This window comes from Fukomys damarensis, unplaced genomic scaffold (genome assembly GCF_012274545.1).
Source record: "Fukomys damarensis isolate Sample0158 unplaced genomic scaffold, DMR_v1.0_HiC HiC_scaffold_28, whole genome shotgun sequence".
Classification (NCBI taxonomy): domain Eukaryota; kingdom Metazoa; phylum Chordata; class Mammalia; order Rodentia; family Bathyergidae; genus Fukomys; species Fukomys damarensis.
This window is the reverse complement of record NW_022900940.1, coordinates 41,477,764-41,495,936: the sequence shown is the minus strand read 5'-3', so window position 1 is coordinate 41,495,936 and position 18,173 is coordinate 41,477,764. Positions and strand designations below refer to the sequence as shown.

The 18,173-nt window shown below is 39.5% G+C and overlaps 3 protein-coding genes and 3 non-coding genes across 10 annotated transcripts in view; 4 read left to right on the top strand and 2 right to left on the bottom strand.

The window, feature by feature from the left end:
- Positions 1-6: 6 nt before the first annotated feature.
- Gnl3 (G protein nucleolar 3) lies at positions 7-7,140 on the top strand. Of its 2 annotated transcripts, none has more exons than XM_010643084.3 (15): positions 7-271; positions 1,099-1,157; positions 1,686-1,823; positions 1,929-2,039; positions 2,342-2,422; positions 3,135-3,267; positions 4,195-4,307; positions 4,526-4,643; positions 5,103-5,190; positions 5,741-5,915; positions 6,020-6,162; positions 6,238-6,374; positions 6,466-6,611; positions 6,776-6,842; positions 6,931-7,140. In XM_010643084.3, the coding sequence occupies exons 1-15, from the start codon at positions 259-261 to the stop codon at positions 7,011-7,013; spliced, it is 1,605 nt and encodes a 534-aa protein (XP_010641386.1). In that variant the 5' UTR covers positions 7-258; the 3' UTR covers positions 7,014-7,140. The 2 variants fall into 2 exon arrangements, with proteins under 2 accessions (XP_010641386.1, XP_010641387.1); XM_010643085.3 differs by lacking the exon at positions 7-271 and adding an exon at positions 284-367.
- LOC117283673 lies at positions 3,309-3,386 on the top strand. The gene has a single exon (XR_004514698.1). It is a non-coding gene; the product is annotated as a small nucleolar RNA SNORD19 (small nucleolar RNA).
- On the top strand, positions 4,354-4,437 carry LOC117283634. The gene has a single exon (XR_004514676.1). It is a non-coding gene; the product is annotated as a small nucleolar RNA SNORD19B (small nucleolar RNA).
- LOC117283631 lies at positions 5,609-5,685 on the top strand. The gene has a single exon (XR_004514673.1). It is a non-coding gene; the product is annotated as a small nucleolar RNA SNORD69 (small nucleolar RNA).
- Positions 7,141-7,495: 355 nt separating the features above from the next.
- Glt8d1 (glycosyltransferase 8 domain containing 1) lies at positions 7,496-16,149 on the bottom strand. Its single transcript, XM_010643086.3, has 10 exons — positions 16,071-16,149; positions 15,269-15,322; positions 15,090-15,188; positions 11,447-11,660; positions 9,595-9,712; positions 9,301-9,385; positions 9,039-9,151; positions 8,186-8,352; positions 7,969-8,081; positions 7,496-7,751 (listed from the first exon to the last, which is right to left on the bottom strand). The coding sequence occupies exons 2-10, from the start codon at positions 15,282-15,284 to the stop codon at positions 7,561-7,563; spliced, it is 1,116 nt and encodes a 371-aa protein (XP_010641388.1). The 5' UTR covers positions 15,285-15,322; positions 16,071-16,149; the 3' UTR covers positions 7,496-7,560.
- The window catches only part of Nek4 (NIMA related kinase 4), a 46,667-nt gene continuing 43,779 nt past the window's right edge, over positions 15,286-18,173 (bottom strand). Inside the window, exons 16-17 of one of the 4 annotated variants that reach the window (XR_004514660.1) lie at positions 17,597-17,787; positions 16,667-16,683 (exon numbers count right to left, since the gene is read on the bottom strand). The gene's annotated coding sequence lies outside the window, so the exon portion shown is untranslated. Of the gene's footprint in view, positions 15,323-16,147; positions 16,173-16,666; positions 16,684-17,596; positions 17,788-18,173 lie in introns of those variants that run through there. The other 3 variants (XM_033757080.1, XM_010643092.3, XM_010643091.3) reach the window with 3 other exon arrangements.

Here is an 18,173-nt window from a genome sequence, read left to right as displayed (position 1 = left end):
TCCGGCCTCGGCCGCTGCCGTCGCTCCAGCACCGCCGCCCTTACCCCTCCCAGTGCCGCCGCAAAACCAGCCCGCGGCCGCCAAGTGAGCTCAATTCTGCGCGACAGTGCGTGCGCGCGCGCGCGGAAGGACGGCGACGTAAATTACGGCAGTGTCTTGCGTACGTGGTAGTCGTCTGAGGCTTCAGTTCGCACGTGGCCCCCGCAGAGTCCCCGTATTCCCGCTGCGCGTGCGGCGTCTGCCGTTTCTACAGCCAGCATGAAGCGGCCGAGTGAGTGGGGTTGGGAGGCCGAAGTGAAGAGAGAGACCCAATCTGGCGGTCGCTCTTCTGCGCCTTGGTTTCTGTGGAGATGGGAGTGAACTGTGGGTAGGCCAACGCTCGGTTCCCGCGTGGAACTGAGGCGGGGGAAACTGACTAGATTTTAAACGTGGACCCGTTGTGCGCAACAAAGGCGTTCCTCGAAGATGGACAACATCTGCCCAGATTTTTATGGGGAAGCAGCATCTGAGCCTGGTTTCATGTCCACCGTTTCCCCTTGTGCATTAGCCGAGAGCCATTCCCAATGGCATTCGCTCGTCCTCTCCTCCTCGGTTGTGATTGATGGTTTATTTTTGTTTGTGTTTTGTGTTTTTGTGTTTTGGTACCGGAGATCGAACTTGGGACCTTGTGCTTGAGAGACAAAAGGCGGAACCACTGAGCTGCATCCCCAGCCCTGGTTTTTATTTTTTTAAGTGAGGTTTACATTTACTAAAGTTTGGAAAAGAAACCGCTTTCCACCTGGGCATGGTGGTGCACACCTGTAACCCCAGCACTCCAGGGAGGCTGAGAAAGGAGGATTGCCTCGAGTTCGAGGCTAGCCTGCACTACATAACGAGAATGGGCCGCTGGAAGAGCTTGATTGGTGATTCTTAACCCAGAGTGGTTGTCACTTTGGAGATCTGGCGTCTGTGTGCAATTCCACTGCAATATGAGAAGAGTAGGCGTAGAGAGGCCGCTCTATCCTGAATCTTTTGACTGGGATTTGAAAGTGCCATATTTTTTTTTTTTATTAGATACTTCATAGCATTAACACTAGGTTTTTTTTTTTTCTTTTATAGAGTTAAAGAAAGCGAGTAAACGAATGACCTGCCATAAGCGGTATAAAATTAAAAAAAAGGTAAGTCTGTCTTGAGAGAACTATACCACCAAATGCATTACTAACCTGATTTCTGACCCTTCTTTTTTTTTACTGGAAGTCTAGATTAATTTAGGGATTGAGTAGACCGTGGCATCAGGAGTGCAGCTGTGGAGAAGTAACACATTCTGTAAACTTAGATTAACATAATTTCTGCAGTGATATTTTCTTGCTGTTTTAAATGTCATGTACATTTTCTGTGTATGATCCCAATTAAAGCTTCTTTTTTCAAGGACATTTTACATACATAACTGCAGCCAGTTTGATTTCTTAACTTAAATTCTATTTAAGTAGAGCCAAGTGTGTGGTACAGGCCTGTAATCTCAGCACATGGGCGGCTGACGCAGGAGATCTCTGTGAGTTCGAGACCAGCCTGGGCTATATAGTTAGAGCAGTCTGAACTATATAGTGAGACCCTGTCTCAAAAAAACAAAACACAATTCTATTTAAGTAGAAAAGAAAGTATTTTCCAAAGGAACATAGTTTTTTTTTTCCTTTTTTAAAAAACAGGTTCGAGAGCACCATCGAAAATTGAGGAAGGAAGCCAAAAAACGGGGTCACAAGAAGCCTAGGAAAGACCCAGGAGTTCCAAACAGTGCCCCCTTTAAGGAGGCTCTTCTTCGGGAAGCTGAGCTAAGAAAACAGCAGGTAGGTTAGCCAAAACTTTGATAAGTGGTGTGGTGTAGGTATGTATTTTAAAAGTAAGATAATAGCATCACTCGCTGGTTCTTTTCTCTTATGGATTGGACACAGCTTGAAGAATTAAAACAGCAGCAGAAACTTGATAGGCGGAAGGAACAAGACCTGAAAAGAAAGCTTGAAACTGATCCTGATGATGAGCCATCTAATGTTGAATCTGTAGAGGTAGGATTGCATCTCTTTAAAGATGAGAGAGGGAGCTGGGCATGGTTGTACATATCTATGATAACAGCACTCCAGGAGGCTGAAACAGAAGTATCACAATTTTGAGCCCAGGCTGTGTAATTTAGTGAGGCAAAAAAAAAAAGCCCTGAGCATATAGCTCAAGAGCCTCTTGGAAGAAGACTGATTTCAGACTCTTTAAAAACAAGAAACTTCCTGAACCCTAATCAGCTATGGAACATGTGAAGATACAAGGTATAATTACTAGTATAATTTTGTTTTCCCCTTATCTTTATATTTTCTAGGAATTTGGACAAAGCAAACCTAAGAGAGCCAAACTGAGCAAACAGAATCCGAAGACAGTACATTGTCAGGAACTTAAAAAGGTACCTTCATCTAGGTCAGTGTCTAAAAATGGTAATGAGATTTAAAAGTAGTCAAGTGGAAGTTCTGGAAACTAAAGTGAGAAGGGTGATTATGTTCTTGGTGTTTTTGGCTTCACATCACTATCCCCTCACACTTTTTCTAGATGTAAGTAGAATCTTACTGTGCCTATCGGCACCTCTTGTGAAAGCCAAATGGGCTTTTTAAACCATACAAATCACTGTGGTTAGACTGTGTATTTATTAGACAGTTCTGGTTTGGGTTTTTTGTTTTGATGCAGGGTCTTCCTATGTATTTCAGGCTGGCCATCAGCTCTTGGTGATTCTTATTCAACCTCCCAAGTGCTAGGATTATAGGCATGCACCACCACACCCAGCTCTTGATAGTTCTGGGTTTTCTTTGTTTTGTTTTGTTTTTTGTACCAGGTATCAAACTCAGGTCCTTGTGCTTGCCAGGCAGGTGGTGGAACCACTGAGCTAAATCCCTGGTCCGATACTTCTGTTTTTAAAATCCATATTGATCAGAGACTGCTGAGCAAGCTTGTGTTACCTTTCTGTGTGAGAAATGATGAGCATTTCGTAATTCTTCATACCATGTGAAGACATGAGATCCAACTCTGAGCTCGCCTCCTTGCTAGGTAGATAATGCTAGTAGGCTCATACTAAGGGCATTCCCAGAATAAGAGATACTGTTACAATTGTTCTTCCTTGACAGGTGATTGAGGCCTCAGATATTTTGCTAGAGGTATTGGATGCCCGAGATCCTCTTGGTTGCAGGTGTCCTCAGGTAGAAGAGGTGATTGTCCAGAGTGGACATAAAAAGCTGGTACTCATATTAAATAAATCAGGTGAGCAAAAGGGATGCCCCATACCTTCTTTGTTCACTGGTGAGGTATGAGGAAAACATCTGAGTCAGTCTGATTGTAACTGAAGACTGATAAGATCCAACTCTGACCTCAGCAAAGCCAGTACATATGCGCTGTGGTTGCCAAAGACAGTGCTGGGTGGGTAGTTGGGAGGTGGTGATTTCTAGAATTGATTCAACTGGTTTTTCTATGGTTTTTGTTGTTTTATGCTTTTCCATTTAGTACTTAACTGCTGTTTTAAAATGCAACCTCTTTTATTTTTTGCTACCATGGATTGAATGTGTGTCTTTGTGCTTGTGAGGCAGGAGGCAGCACCACTGAGATAAATCCCTGGCCCTTAAAATGCAACTTCTGTAACCCACCTTACTATGCAATATATTTTGCATAGGAAGTGACGAGTGTACCATATTGTTTCCCCTACTTTCTACACAACAGTATTTTTAGTATAGGAACAAGATAAATTGTAGTGTATATGGTAGAGTGTTTACATGAAATAGTTACTTACAGATTGGATCTGAGCAGCAGGAAGAGGAAAACCTAGAACACAGACTTGTGAAGCAGAAAGTAGGAACAGGATTGAAAAATCATTGCTAAGTTTCAGAAAACAAGTGGCTGCTAGCTTGATAGAAATATGAAAGAGAAGATAATTGAAATTTCTTAAGACAGGCAGCACAGTAGGAAGTTTGCCCTTCCATTTTCCACTTAAATCCTTTTGTATGAACTAGGAAAAGGCAAATGAGTGAAGTCCTTTTTATTTATTTTTTTTTTTTTGGTACCAGGGATCAGACTCAGGTGCGGTGCCACGAGCTAAATCTCCAGTCCTAAAATTTTTAGTTTTAAAAAGATTTTTTAAACTCATTTCAACAGAATGACCAAGTTGAGGCTTGTGTTGTTTTAAATTTCTATCAGATCTGGTACCAAAGGAGAATTTGGAGAATTGGCTAAATTATTTGACAAAAGAATTGCCAACAGTGGTTTTCAAAGCCTTTACAAATCAGAAGGATAAGAGGAAGATGACCAAGGTACACTTTAATGATAATGGTGGGAAGTGTGGTTCTTTCAGATTTTGAATGGTTGAAATATGATGAGTATATATAAGGAGTTGATAAAAAAGTGAAAAATAACAAGATCCAACTCTGATTTCATCCAAAGATCATCTGAAGGGAGATAGTCCAGTGCTTGGGTTTTATGTATTGTCAGAATAATTAAACTAACATATTTGAAATTTTAACACATGAAGATAAAGAAGAAAGCTGTTTCATTCAAACGTAAAGGCTGCATTGGCAAACAGTGCCTTTTGAAACTTCTTGGAGGTTTTCAAGAGACTGTTGGCAAGCCTGTCCAGATTGGAGTGATTGGTAAGTTTCAATTTATCACATTCTACCTCTTCAATTATCAAGATACTTTGCCAAGAACTTTTACATCTTAACAAAATTGTGAAACAAAGGGCTTGCTCGAATCTTTGCTCTTGTCCACTTCACCACATTACACACAAATACAACTTAAAATTTTAATTGCTGCCAGGTTCAGTTCCTTATTAAGACTAGACACTATAGGAAGTTGAGTTCTAAAAACCCTTGTAGCTGGGAGTGTGACTTATTGGTAGCGCACCTGTCTAACCACCAATAAGTACATACATAATTTCATCACTCGGGCAAGAAATGAAGCTAAGATTGGTTTTAGTGTTGATGACACTCAGATCCAAATCTGATCTTGCTGTAAATATCAGGAAGACAAAATTGAGCAGTGAAAATTTCATAATTGCCAGTAGTACATTAAATATCTTGTATCTGTGAATTTTCCCCTTGTTTTTGTAGGTTTCCCAAATGTGGGGAAAAGCAGCATCATTAATAGTTTAAAACAAGAACGAATATGTAACGTTGGTATATCCATGGGACTTACAAGGTAAATTGAACTATTATATAATTGAAGTGTTTTACTATATATGAGTTTAATTTCATTATCTTAAGTCAATTTCTTGTTCTTTAAAGTGTCAGTGAAAGGAAAAGTGATAGGCAAGGCTTAGAAAATTGATTGGAGTGGGAACAGCTGTCTACAGTTTAATTTGAAAGACAAACTAGATTGAGAAAAAAGGAAAGCTGCCTGAGACAAAGTGATGTTTTTTCTTGAACTTGGCCTTGAGAAGTAAATAGATGCTTTGCAGGTAAAATATGATTATGGTACAAGAAATAGCCTTGTTTGTTTGAACTCAGGACCTTGCGCTTGTGAGGCAGGCAGCGACACCACTGAGTTAAATCCCTGGCCCCTATAACGTATAGTTTTTCCTCTTAAGGGACTGGATATGTTGTTAGGGTTTTAGATAGCCGTGAAGCAAATGATGATAAATTGGATCTGACTCGCTGTGCTGAGTTTGTTCAATCCAACCCTGAGCTTCATCTTTGGTGTCTTACTTGCCAGATAGCCAGTGCCCAAATAATTCCATCTCTTATTTTAGGAGCATGCAGGTTGTTCCCTTGGACAAACAAATCACAGTCATAGATAGCCCAAGTTTCATTGTGTCACCACTAAACTCCTCCACTGCACTTGCTCTGCGGAGTCCAGCAAGTATAGAGGTAGTAAAGCCTCTGGAGGCTGCCAGTGCCATCCTGTCCCAGGCTGATGGTAGACAGGTAAAAGAACTCTCTCTGCTCTGTTAAATTAGAAGATCTTCAGAGTTTTATGAAAAACTGCACTATTATCATGTGAATGACAATTCCTGCTTTGCTTTTTAAAGGTAGTTCTAAAATATAATGTCCCAGACTATAAGAATTCTCTGGAATTTTTTACTCATCTTGCTCAAAGAAGAGGTCTGCACCAAAAAGGTGGAACCCCAAATGTTGAACGTGCTGCCAAATTGCTATGGTCTGAGTGGACAGGGTAAGGCTTCTTTCTGTTGGTATTTTGGTCAGTACTTAAAGGAACTGGTTTCTAACAGATCTTTTTTAATAACAGTGCTTCATTAAGTTACTATTGCCAATCCCCTACACTCTGGACTCCTCCTCCACATTTTAATGAGAATATTGTGTCAGACATGAAAAAGGGCTTTAATCTGGAAGAACTGGAAAAGAACAATGCACAAAACATACATGGTGAGTGAAACTTGTGTTTCACTGCTGTCTTCCTGTTGAAATGCTGATAGAGGTCTTACCAGTGGGGTGGGGGGCTTTGTTTCTTTTCTAGCCATCCACGGCCCGTCTTCAGCCAATAGTATACTTTTCTGGTCTTCGGGCCTGACAAATGGAATAATGGAGGAAAAAGACATACCTGAATTGCCAAAACAGAGGCAACAGGGGATACAGGAGGAAAGAGAAGACAGTGAAGATAAGGTCAGTGACCAGGAAAAGTGTTGATTGTGAAGTTGTTGATGTGTGGTGTGTGGAAAGGGGTTAAATGGGAAAAATGAGGTATTCTACAGTTTACTGAAGGAAGCCCCATACAGTTAAGCGTTTAAGGCCCCAGGATTGCTAACTGTCCCTTTTCTGTCCCATAGGAAAGGATCTCAGATATGTCCCCTATAGAAGAGACAAGTGAGGCACTGCCAGAGGAATCTATAGCAGGTGAATCTGGGCAAAGGACTTCACAAAGCAGCTTGCCGTAGAATTGTGCTTATTTTCTACATAAATTCTTTATTTTTCTCCAATACAGGTGAACCATCTACAAGATCTCTTATTATCTTGGATGAAAAGACTAAGGAGGATGCTTATGACTTCAGCACAGATTATGTGTAACAGAACCTCATCCTTTTATAAGAATTTTCTTAACATTTCAGGCTAACTGCTAGTGTTGTATGTAACGTGCCAGTTTTGGTAATGGCATAAGCTGTATAAATTTTATGAATCTGTATCGTGTACACATTAAAATGATTAAACAATATAGAAAGTGTCCACATTTTATAAAAAGATTGACTCAATACAGTGAAGTAGTAGTTATGCTGAAGCAAAGAAATCTGAAAAATGTAGGTTTTATTTATACACATGGGCCACAGCTTACAAAATTAAAATCCAGCAGCAGTTTTGAACTACCTATACTAGTTACATCAGCTTTATCAGTCCATTCTTCAGATAGTAAGCAAACACTTGGTAAGGCAGACAGACATAGTTATAGTCTTATCTGGAAAGCTGACTACCAGATAGGACAAATCATAATCTTTACCCAGATGAAACAAGTTTTGTTCCTTGGGTTGTTACAGATAGGCAGTGACACCTACCAAATATTACTTCCTACACATGCTGTCTTCTGAGATTTCCTGAGAAATACTTCCAGTTAAATTCTGTTCTACTTTATGTTTGAGATTTCCATGTGTCTTCGGATTAGGCTGAATTTGCCTGTTGGATCTGGAATGTACCATTTTTCCCAAATATCAGTGTATGAAGCAGTTCTTCCCCATGGCTTAAAATGTCCATTCCAATGGAGTAGTTTCGCAGCCTTTACAAACTGGGGTGAATATCTTTTGCCAGCACTGGAACCTTACAATTGAGAAAGAGCTAAGTGATTATATCAGACATGAAGGCAATCCCATACCAAACTGCAGGAGAGTTAAGGGAAATAGGCTATGTCCCATCCCAGAAGACAGTTTTAGATACAAATTCCACCAGTGATGGCGAACCTTTTAGAGCTTTCAATAACAGTCTGCTGTGGTGTGAGTTTCACCACCACTGGCTTAGACCAGTCATTTCTACTTACCAAGGTGGCGGACATTCCACATAGGGTCAATGGTGGAGTGCTGTTGATAAAATACGATAAGTAGAGGAGGTGTTGTGATGCTGCCGGCCAGTGTTCTGCTGTATAATCCTTCTCTTGGGAAAGATTACAAATATTACTGACAGTGATGACCGACTCCTTTTAGTTAAAAGACTTGGGGTTGAATAAGTTTTCATAGCTGGGCCAGTTAGATACTTACTCTACATTGAGTTTCATCCATTTTTCCAGCTGATTAGTTATGTTCTGTTGTTTCCATTCTGTTAGGTTTGCAACAAAAACTCCAGGATTAAAGGAACAGGTGCTGGCTTTCATGGAAAGCTTACGTATTCTTTCTTTTTTGTAATCCAGATAGCCAATGTAATTGTACTTTAAAAAAAATGGGACAAATGTTTGCTGCTTCTAACAGGTTATAACAAGTAAAAAATTAGTTGAGTCAGGTGTGATGGCACATGCTATAATCTCAGTACTTGGGCTGGGACAAAGTTTGAGCTATGTCTCGGGAAACAAAGGCCTGAGGATGTACGTCAGTGTGAAGACCATGGGTTTACTCCCCAGTACTGGAAAGGGTGAGGTGGCGGGGTTAAACTAAGACTTCTCAGCTCAGTAGCAAATAAAAATGACATTAAAGATTTCAAATTAAAATGGGACCTAGATTTTGATTTGCTACACCATATATTTAAGGTCAACTAGGTTAAGTTCACAAATGTATGCAGAAAAAGTGGACTGAGTTGTTTTATTTTTTGAGACAGGCCTCTTCAAGCTGGCCTTAAACTTGTTTGGTTCTTCTGGTACCAGGGATTAAACTCAGGACCTTGTGCTTGCCTAGCAGGCAGGTGGCCAGACCATTGAGCTAAATCCCTGACCCCTGGCTTGGAACTTGTGATCCTGTGCCTCAGTCTCCAAAGTACTAGGATTACAGGTGTGTGCTATCACACCTGGCTTGGGTTTTTAGATGAAATATTCAGGGAATGTAAGATGCAAAAAGAAAGTTCCCTCAATTTGCTACCTCTTCCTAATTAAACATAGGGAGTAGGCTATCGTAAGTAATTTACCTGGTTCCCTGCTACACGGATGACAACTTTAGTAGAGGCTGAATCACAGTCTTCTGAAAACGCAGCTGCATGTCCTGGTTTTAGTGGTGTATGGTACAGTGCAAGAATATCACCTGAAACAGTAAAGTGTTGAGATTAAGATTTCCAATTGTTTCAAGATTCCCTTTTCCTCTTTCTCCCTATGATGACCTTTACAGGAGACCATAATAAGGCACCCACCCATACCCTGCAATCTAGAGAACACTCATGGTGACATTATTACCTTGCACAATTACATCATCATCCAAGTATATGGCCTTCTTTGCATTGGGAACCAGAATTGGCAAATAGAACCTTGCAAAGGTTAACTGGAAAAGAAGCATTGGTATAAGATAAAGCACCTATGCTTTTATTTAGCTACTAGACTAATCTTGAGACTCCTGGAGAAAAATATCCAAAGGACTCTTAGAACCACCTAGGCTTCGTCCCCAGGGAGCTATCTGGACTGTACCCACAGCCAGGTATTCTGATCATTTCCTAATACTCCCAAATATAAACAAGGATGCATGGAACTCACTGGTTTCATGGACTCCCCCTGGTCAGGATCCTCCTTTACTTTACCTTCCAAAAGTTTAGTGTCAAAATTCACAATTTTGTACCTGATGTTTTTCAGGGAACCACTATTGAGCCATGACCTAATGAAGAAAATGCACCACAGTTCAGTTTTAAATAGTACTATTTTCAAGCCACAGCTTTATCTTTGTGCTTTCTTAGTATGGGCATAATTTAATTAAGATATTCTAGGGACCAAATAGGTATTTTCAAGCTCCTTTACCTCTCTGAGATTTGGTTTCCTTATCAGAAGTTAGGGTATTCCCACTAAAGTTCCTCTATGTACCAAAACTCTATGGTAATTATCTTCCAACACTGAAACTACTAGAAAAACTCTGGAATTGAGAATATCCCATCAACAATATGAACCATTCATAATACACTGGTGGAAAAAATAAGTCAAAGTACAAACATAATAAAATAGCTATCAACAAGGGCAATTCACTGATAAGTGTAATTTATGCACCAAAGTCTGAGGCACTGTCAGAGAGAAGCCAGTGTTTCCCAAAAAAGTCCTACATAATTTCTCTAGTCCGTTCCAAATCAGAATTTTGTCTACACTTAATGTAAAATATCCTTTTTTGGTTTGTTTTCTTGGTTTTTGAGCTAGGGTCTTGCTAGGTGGTTCAGGCTGGTCTTAAATTCACTATGTAGCCCAGCCTGGCCTCAAACTTGCAATCCTCCTGCCTCAGCCTCTGGAGTGCTGGGATTATAGGAATGTGCCACCACACCTGGTGACTATAGTCTATTTTAATGCAGTATTTGTTTTTATATCATGGTGGGTCCTAAATATGAATCACAGAGAAAGCCACAAACACAAATGTTTTACAACTTTGACAAATGTGAATCTATTAGTTTAGCTGTTTCTTGGAATAAACTTTGTAAGTCTTACTTTCATGGATAAACTCCCATAAGATTGAGTTTCTATTACAGCAAGTGACATGTTCCCACCAGCTTGAACCACCAGGTGGCTTATATCTAATCACTTTTATTGGTCTTTTTACTAATAAAATAAGAAGCTGCCTGGTGGGAAGGTCATGCATGTACCATTGGTGGTTCAAGCCACCCAGCAGCAAGACATACCAATTACAGCCCCATTATAAACATATTAAAATAGTACCATTTACTAAGCAACTATGTTGTTATACATATTTTTTATTTACTGTACTTGACACAATACCAAAGTTGAATGTTGTGTAGCTGACACACACTTCTATAATTATAGATGAGGAAATGGGTTCTGAGGTTTCCCCAAACATCCAGAGTTAGGATTTAGATCGGAATCATTGCTCAGGGCTGGGGATTTAGCTCAGCGGTTCTGCTGCCTGCCTTGCAAGTGCAAGGACCTGAGTTCAATCGCTGGTACCAAAACAAAACAAAAAGAAGAATCATTGCTCACTTCACCATAATACCTTGCCATTGTGCCCAAGTTCTTTCCCATTTCAGACCAGGATTAAAGCCTGGCTATAAAATTAGGAACTTGTGATTTGTAAGTCAACGTATTGCTTCCTTCATTAAGAAAGTCTTATTATCAAAATAACTGTTTTTTGGAGTTTTTTTGGGGGGTGCTGGAAATAGAACTCAGGATGTTGTGCTTACCAGGTATGCATGGTACCACTAAGCTAAATCCCCAGCCCAAGAGTAACCAAACAGTAGCTGTGGGGTTAATAGTGTGCATAGTGTAAGATCGTAATATCAGTTCTGCTGTCATGGGGATATGCTTCAAAGAAAAACGTCATATATCAAGCTTCTGTGTGGTACAATCTTAATAAATATATATTTCATATATATATGTATTATAGGCAAGTAGATCTCACCGAAGATGGTCTGCTGTATTGTTAAGCGTAACAATGTAGAAAATCACATTAGAGCGTGTGTTGTGCTGAATGCTATTTATGGCTGCAATGGCCCCCCCAAGCCTGTCTTCAGATGCAGCAATAACCACAGGAATCTCTTCTTGTTTTCCATCTACTACATGTCTGGGAGTATTTGGGATGAAGTCTATGGGCTGAAGCCCCAAAAATCCTGAATCTGAAAGGAATACACACAAAGAAGGCACTGTAATACAAATACAAACATAGCATCTTCAATTTCTGATCAGAACCAAGACATGGGAGAGGTAAGGTGAGGATTATGGCAGTGATTTACCTTACCCTCTCCTATTAAACTTTGAAGCACACTGCCCAAACACTGTTTTCCTCTATGTAACTAAACTTTTGAAAAAGTGAAAGTGTTTAATAAAATAGGCTGAACACATTCTGATACACTGTTAGTAGAAAAGTAGTATTTCCAGAATATATTCTAGCAGTTTGTATCAAGAGCCTTGAACAGGTACAAAGCCTTTTACCCAATCATTTCCCTGTGCCACATCTCCTGCAAACAAAATCTGAAATGTAATCAAGTCTTAATTTTAGGTTAGTACAGTATGTGTTAAGAATGCACAGGGCCTAGTTTCAATCCCAGCACCACCAAAAAGAAAAAAAGTCATATTCCCAGACTCATGGTCAGAATTTGAATAGAAATTTCTGAATTGGAATATAAGACTGAAATAGAAAAGAGTGCATGGTACTTAGCAACTGCAATTATTATTTCTTCCTTGTATTTTTTTTTTTTTAATTCTAGAAACTGAATTCAAGGCCTTCACACTAAGTTACATCCCTAGCCATTTTATTTTATATTTTGACAAAGGTTCTTACTAAGTTGCTAAATGCCAAGGCTGGACTTGAACATCCCACCTTCTTGCCTCTGCCTTCCAGAGTATGGGAATGGGATTATAGGTGTGTGCCACTACACCAGCTTTTTTTTTTTTTAAGACATGGTCTCATTATATTGCTAAGCCTGGCCTACACTTACAAATCCACCTGCCTTCCTCCCAAGTAGCTGAAGTTACTAGCTTGTGCCACCACATAGGCTCCTTCTTGCCCTTTACAATACAGTCAGTCTTCTGTATCTATGGTCCCACGACAATGAGTGCAAGCAACCACAGATCAGAAATACTAGAAAAAAGATTACTGTATTAAACATGTAAAACCTTGTTTTTCTTGTCATTATTTAAGCAACACAGTATAGGAACTATTTACACAGCCATTACAATGTGTCAGTCAGTAATGGTGAACTGTTTGGAGCTTTCAATGGTAGCAAACAGCTGGCTGCCCCATGCATGCCATAGGTTCACTACCACTAGTATGAGTAATCTAGAGCTGCTAAAATATACAAGTATGTACACAAGTTATATGTAAACACTGTACTGTTTTATATAAGGGATATGAGATCCACAGGAAGTCCTAGAACCAATCCCCACAAAGACAAAGGGACAAATGTTTATTGATTCATTTACTTGTCACTGAATGCTGAGTTCCTGCTATGTTCCAGACAGTATATAGACAATGGGGTTAGAACTATGAATAAATTGTATAAATTCCTAGCACCACAGAAGATAGACAATACATATACTTATGTGTGTTGCATGTAATTCATTTCTTATGGTGGCATCACCATCAAAAAATCTGAAAGTCACTGTATCAAAAGAGTTTTCTGTGGAATCAAGTAAACTATATCACATGAAAACAATATATGAAGAGTTTCTGCTATCATGATGATATGATTAAAAAACGAGTTTGAGCAACTCAGCGAGACTGTCTCAAAATAAAAAAATTAAATCCTAGCGAAACCCTTTCTCAAAATAAAAAAATTTTTTAAAAGGGCCAGGAATTTAGCTCAGTGGTTCTGCCACCTGCCTTGCAAGAGCAATGACCCGAGTTCGATCCACAGTACCAAAAAAAAAAAAAAAAGCCTTGTTTTTGCTCTCTCACATAAAAATAAAAACAAAAAAGAAAGCATATCATGTACAGTTTAATATAATCTCAACTATACAGAAAAAATATATACACAAATAAAAAGATTGGCAGATATAAAGCCAAAATTTTTAGTTAATTCTAGAAAATCAAATCATTCAACTAATATTTATTTAACTTTTTTAGGTATCAACCATCATCCTTAGGCACAGGAGATAAAGCACTGAAAAAAATGATTTCTTAAAAATTGAATACTATTTCCTTTTTATGAATTTTCCCAGGAGCATGCATTATCTCTTTCACATATACATCTATCCTTTTATTTTGCTAAGACAGGGTTGACTATGTTCAACTTTGAACTCATGGTAATCCTCCTGTCTCAGCCTCCTTGTTGAATGCTGGGATTATAGGCTTGTGCCACCATACCCAGCTACACATGTACATATATTGTTTAAAAAAACATGTTATCAGGACCAGGGATGTGACTCAGCGCTACCGCACTTGCCTGGCAAGCGCAAGGCCCTGAGTTCGATCCCCAGTACAGGAACACGTTATCTGGACTGAGAGTACAGTTCAATGGTCGAGTGCATGCCTTAGGTCCTAGGTTCAATCCTCAGCATCAAAAGAAAAAAAAAAATTAAACACTATGAAAGTTGGGGAGCGCTATTATTCTTTTCTTTCTCTGCTCATCTACAGTGGGTTGCAATCCAAAAATGATTTTGGAGCTGAGTGTGGTGGCACACTCCTGTAATCCCAGAACTTGGGAGATGGAGTTCTAGGTTGGCCTGGACTACAAAATGAGACCCTGTCTCAAAAAAAAAGAAAACAAAATCACAAAAACGATTTTTGACACTCTGAAGCCTCAAACATCCCTCAATACAAAGGCAGGGCATTATGAACACCTAATTTACAACAACTTGCAATGTAATTATAAAATAAAATGATGTTTAAAAAACCAGCTTACAAGCCTTTATGATTTGTTTTATTACTAGAGTCCTTTTGATGTGATTGCTCAGGTTAAATGAAAGTAATACGGGCAAAGGAAAGTTAACTAACACCCTAGTGACCCAGAACAGGCATCCTATTTTCTAAAGCCTTACACTGCAGATGGTAGCCGGTAGGGGATGCTCTCAGGCCTGTGATTGATAAAAAGGAATAGTCTGTCAGATCAAACCCTCAGCTAATGATTGCACTACAGGGAGAAAAAGAGAGGAGCACCACAGGAGCACTGTCAGTACCTACCATGTCTTTGCCCAGATATCTTTTCTAAGGTCAACAAACAAGCTTTCTGTTCCTTTAGTATGAGACACAGACTCAGCTGTCCAAGACAAAGTAACCTGAGATTTTAGAGTGCTATTCCCCCAAAATTAAAAACTGTTAAAAAAAAAAAAAAGCTGGGCATGGTGTGCATACATACCCATAATTAATCCCAGCACTTTGGAAGCCTGAGGCAAGAGGATCACAAGTATGAGCCAAAACTGAGCAATCCAGCAACTTTGACCTTGTCCCAAAAAAAAAAGATGGAGACATGTAGCTCAGTGTGAAGCCCTAGTTCAAGTCCCAGTACCACCCACCCTTCCAAAAAAAACTGGTGTGCATATAATGATGTAAACAAAGAACTCCAGGTGCTCAGCAGATTCCAAGGCATTGATAAAAATTCCCATACCTGAAACCTCATTCCTCAGCAAACTGCTCAGGCCAAGGAAGTTATGATGCAAAACCAATAGGAAGAGAACAACGGCCAGAACCAGGATGACAATGTTTACTGAAACAGACAGGAAAAACATACATTATCTCTATTTTTGACTAGGTATAAAAATACCATAACTTACAGAGAGAACATACCTTTACGGAACGACATCTTTTTCTTCTGTATTACATAAATGTTAGTTGTTAACCCTACAAAACAAAACCAAGCCCCCAAAGTTAGTAAAGTAACTACATGACAATAGCCATCAAAATGCCCAGACACTTCTGTTTGGGTAGGAAAAAGAGGCATACATGGTATTTTGTCAGAAACTTGTAACTTGGAAAAATATGTAGCCTTTCTAGCCTCATACACTTTATGTTTCAAGAGCAAATGAGATTCACTTGTCTATGATGAAGTAAGCTAAGAATTTAGAATGCTATTCTCAAAAATTAAAAATCCGCTAAAAAAAAAAAGAGCTTCTGAAGCTCTACCTCCGTTGGTTTACTACCATCTATTAAGAATGGTGTCCAATACAGTCCCTTTGCCCTAGCTAATCCTCTCTAGCTGGTTCATCTTCACTTTCTTAGAAGAAATAATTGAATGGAAACAAGACTGTAGTGTAACTAAATTTATTAAGCAATTAAATTTTTACAGCAATCACCGGGAAGTTTCCTTAAAGCCAGATTTTATACAACCATAATTATAGGATTGAACATCTGAGAAATTCAGCTCTTTTTAAGCTTTACCTTCTCCTACAGTACAACCTTTTACATAAGGCAACTTATTTTTCTAAAGTACTTGTAAACATATTTCTACGAATCACAGTTACTTTGTTGGGTTTTCTGAGGTATCTTGTTTTGTTTTCTTTGAGACAGGGTCTCAGTATGTAGTTCAGGCTGGCCTGAAATTCACTACATAGCCCCCAGGCTGACCTTGAACTTATGGCAATCTTCCTACCTCAGCTTCCAAAAGTGTGCCACCAGGCTCAGCCCAAAGTAACTTGGAATTAATTTCATTCTAGGTAAACTGTGTGCTGTCAGGCACTTGAATTCTCAAGACCTTTGAAAAGAGGAAAATATATTGAGCTGTTTCAAAACTAGGGATTATGGCCCAAATTACAAATCTGGATTAGAGTAAATCAGATAATCTAAAACACACACACTCATTTCTTTCTAGAGCACCGTATACATGAATTTCCTTTCTAAAGAATACACATTACATCCCTTATGCTTTATATCTATATCACATTGTGGGCTGAACCTTACCTATAGAAGCTGGAAAATTGGGAGCTGCTCAGATAACCCTAATATCTGTTTGCTTTGAGCCAGCTTCTACTACAAGTGGACACACACACACACACACACACACACACACACGCAAAGACAAAAATCTCATTCTAATAAATCCTAAATAATTATTGATACAAAAAATAGTATTTTATGCCAGGCGTGGTGGCACATGCCTGTAATCCCAGCACTCGGGAGGCTGAGGCAGGAGGATTGCTGTGAGTTCGAGGCCAGCCTGGGCCACACAGTGAGTTCCAGGTCAGTCTCAAGTACATAGTGAGACCCTGTCTCAAAAAACGAAAAAAAAAAGAAACAGTATTTTAGCTCATCAACTTCTAGTAACAATTATTTATAGATAGTAATATACCGGGATCGACATACATGTATTTGTGCTATTCCAGTTAGTTGGACACAAGAAAAACAATTCCAGCAAGTATTCAATATATTTAAGTAGATTAGCATGGCAGAAACCAGTTGTTCCTTAAACTCTTACACATGCAGGGTCAGGATTTAGCTCAGTGGATTTGGCACCTGCCTTGCAAGCGCAAGGTTCAGAGTTCAACCCCAGTACCACCAAAAAAAAAAAAAAAAAACTAAAAAACTCTTACACATGCAAAATGCCAATTATTATACAGTATGTCTGATCCTTATTTCCTTTCCTGGTAGTGAAGCCTCCTCGATCTGTTTGGAAGGAATCCTCAAAACAAAACTGCACATGGAGTCTGGATTATTAACAGTAGTGTGTGTGTGTGTATATATTTTTGGGGGTATAAGGGATCGAACTCGGGTCCTTGCACTTGCGAGGCAGGTGGCAGAACCACTGAGCCAAATCCCCGGCCCAGTAGTATATTTTTGTAAGAATACACAACTAGACCATTTGATCAGCAATCTTACATTGTTCACTAAAAAATATTTTTGCACCTGGGATTTAGTTCAGTGGTGCCACACCTGCCTGGCAAGCACAAGGTCCTGAGTTCAATTCCTGGTACCAAAAGAAAAATATTTTTGCTTAGAAGTTATAAAACCTTCACATTCCCAAATCACTCATTCATAAAAATAAAACATCCCCTTAGTAACTCCTACACATACACACACACGAGAAATCAAAGGTGGGCATAACCGTTAATACGAAATAAACTTCAAGAGAAAAAGACCAGTTACTTTTTTTTTTTTCCTTTTTACTTGGTAGCTACCTACATTTATATATACACTCTCAGCATCTGTGTCTGCTTCTTGTTTCCCCTCTTGTGACTACAGGCCACGTACTTCCGTGAAAGACTACTCCACTGGTGCTGTGGATGCTATATGCTCATTGTTTTCTTGCTGTAGCATCATCAACTTTTCTTACTCTGTGCTGGTTCACACCAATCAACATGTTCTGGTGACTTCTTGTCAGTTTAAGAGGTGGGGAGAGGAGAGAGGGTGAGAGGAAGAGAGGGAGAGAGGGAGAGAGAGAGACTGCCTCCCTCACTCTACACCAGCTGATCCACAGGCCCATTTTTCTGCCACTCTTCATTCTTTTTGGAGACAGGGTCTCCTTTGCAGTTCAGGCTGCCCTTAAACTATGTAGTCCAGACTGGTCTTGAGTTCACAGTGATCTTTCTGCCTCAGCCTACCCGATGCTGGGATCACAGATGTGGGCCACCACACCCTAAATCTCTCTCTTCACTCTATTTTACTTATTTATTTATTTTGGTTTTTTGAGACAGAGTCTCACTATGTAGTCAGACTGCTCTTGAACTCGCAGCGAACTCTCCCAGGCTGGTCTCAAACT

What these genes read in the sequence shown, in the direction of transcription:
- Gnl3 (XM_010643084.3), top strand. An exon ending in CTAATGTTGAATCTGTAGAG is followed by an intron (nt 2,040 to 2,341) that starts GTAGGATTGCAT and finishes TATATTTTCTAG; the next exon opens with GAATTTGGACAAAGCAAACC. An exon ending in ACTCATATTAAATAAATCAG is followed by an intron (nt 3,268 to 4,194) that starts GTGAGCAAAAGG and finishes AATTTCTATCAG; the next exon opens with ATCTGGTACCAAAGGAGAAT.
- Glt8d1 (XM_010643086.3), bottom strand. An exon ending in AATACAGCAGACCATCTTCG is followed by an intron (nt 9,713 to 11,446) that starts GTGAGATCTACT and finishes TTTCTTCATTAG; the next exon opens with GTCATGGCTCAATAGTGGTT. An exon ending in TCCGTGTAGCAGGGAACCAG is followed by an intron (nt 8,353 to 9,038) that starts GTAAATTACTTA and finishes TTTTTTTTAAAG; the next exon opens with TACAATTACATTGGCTATCT.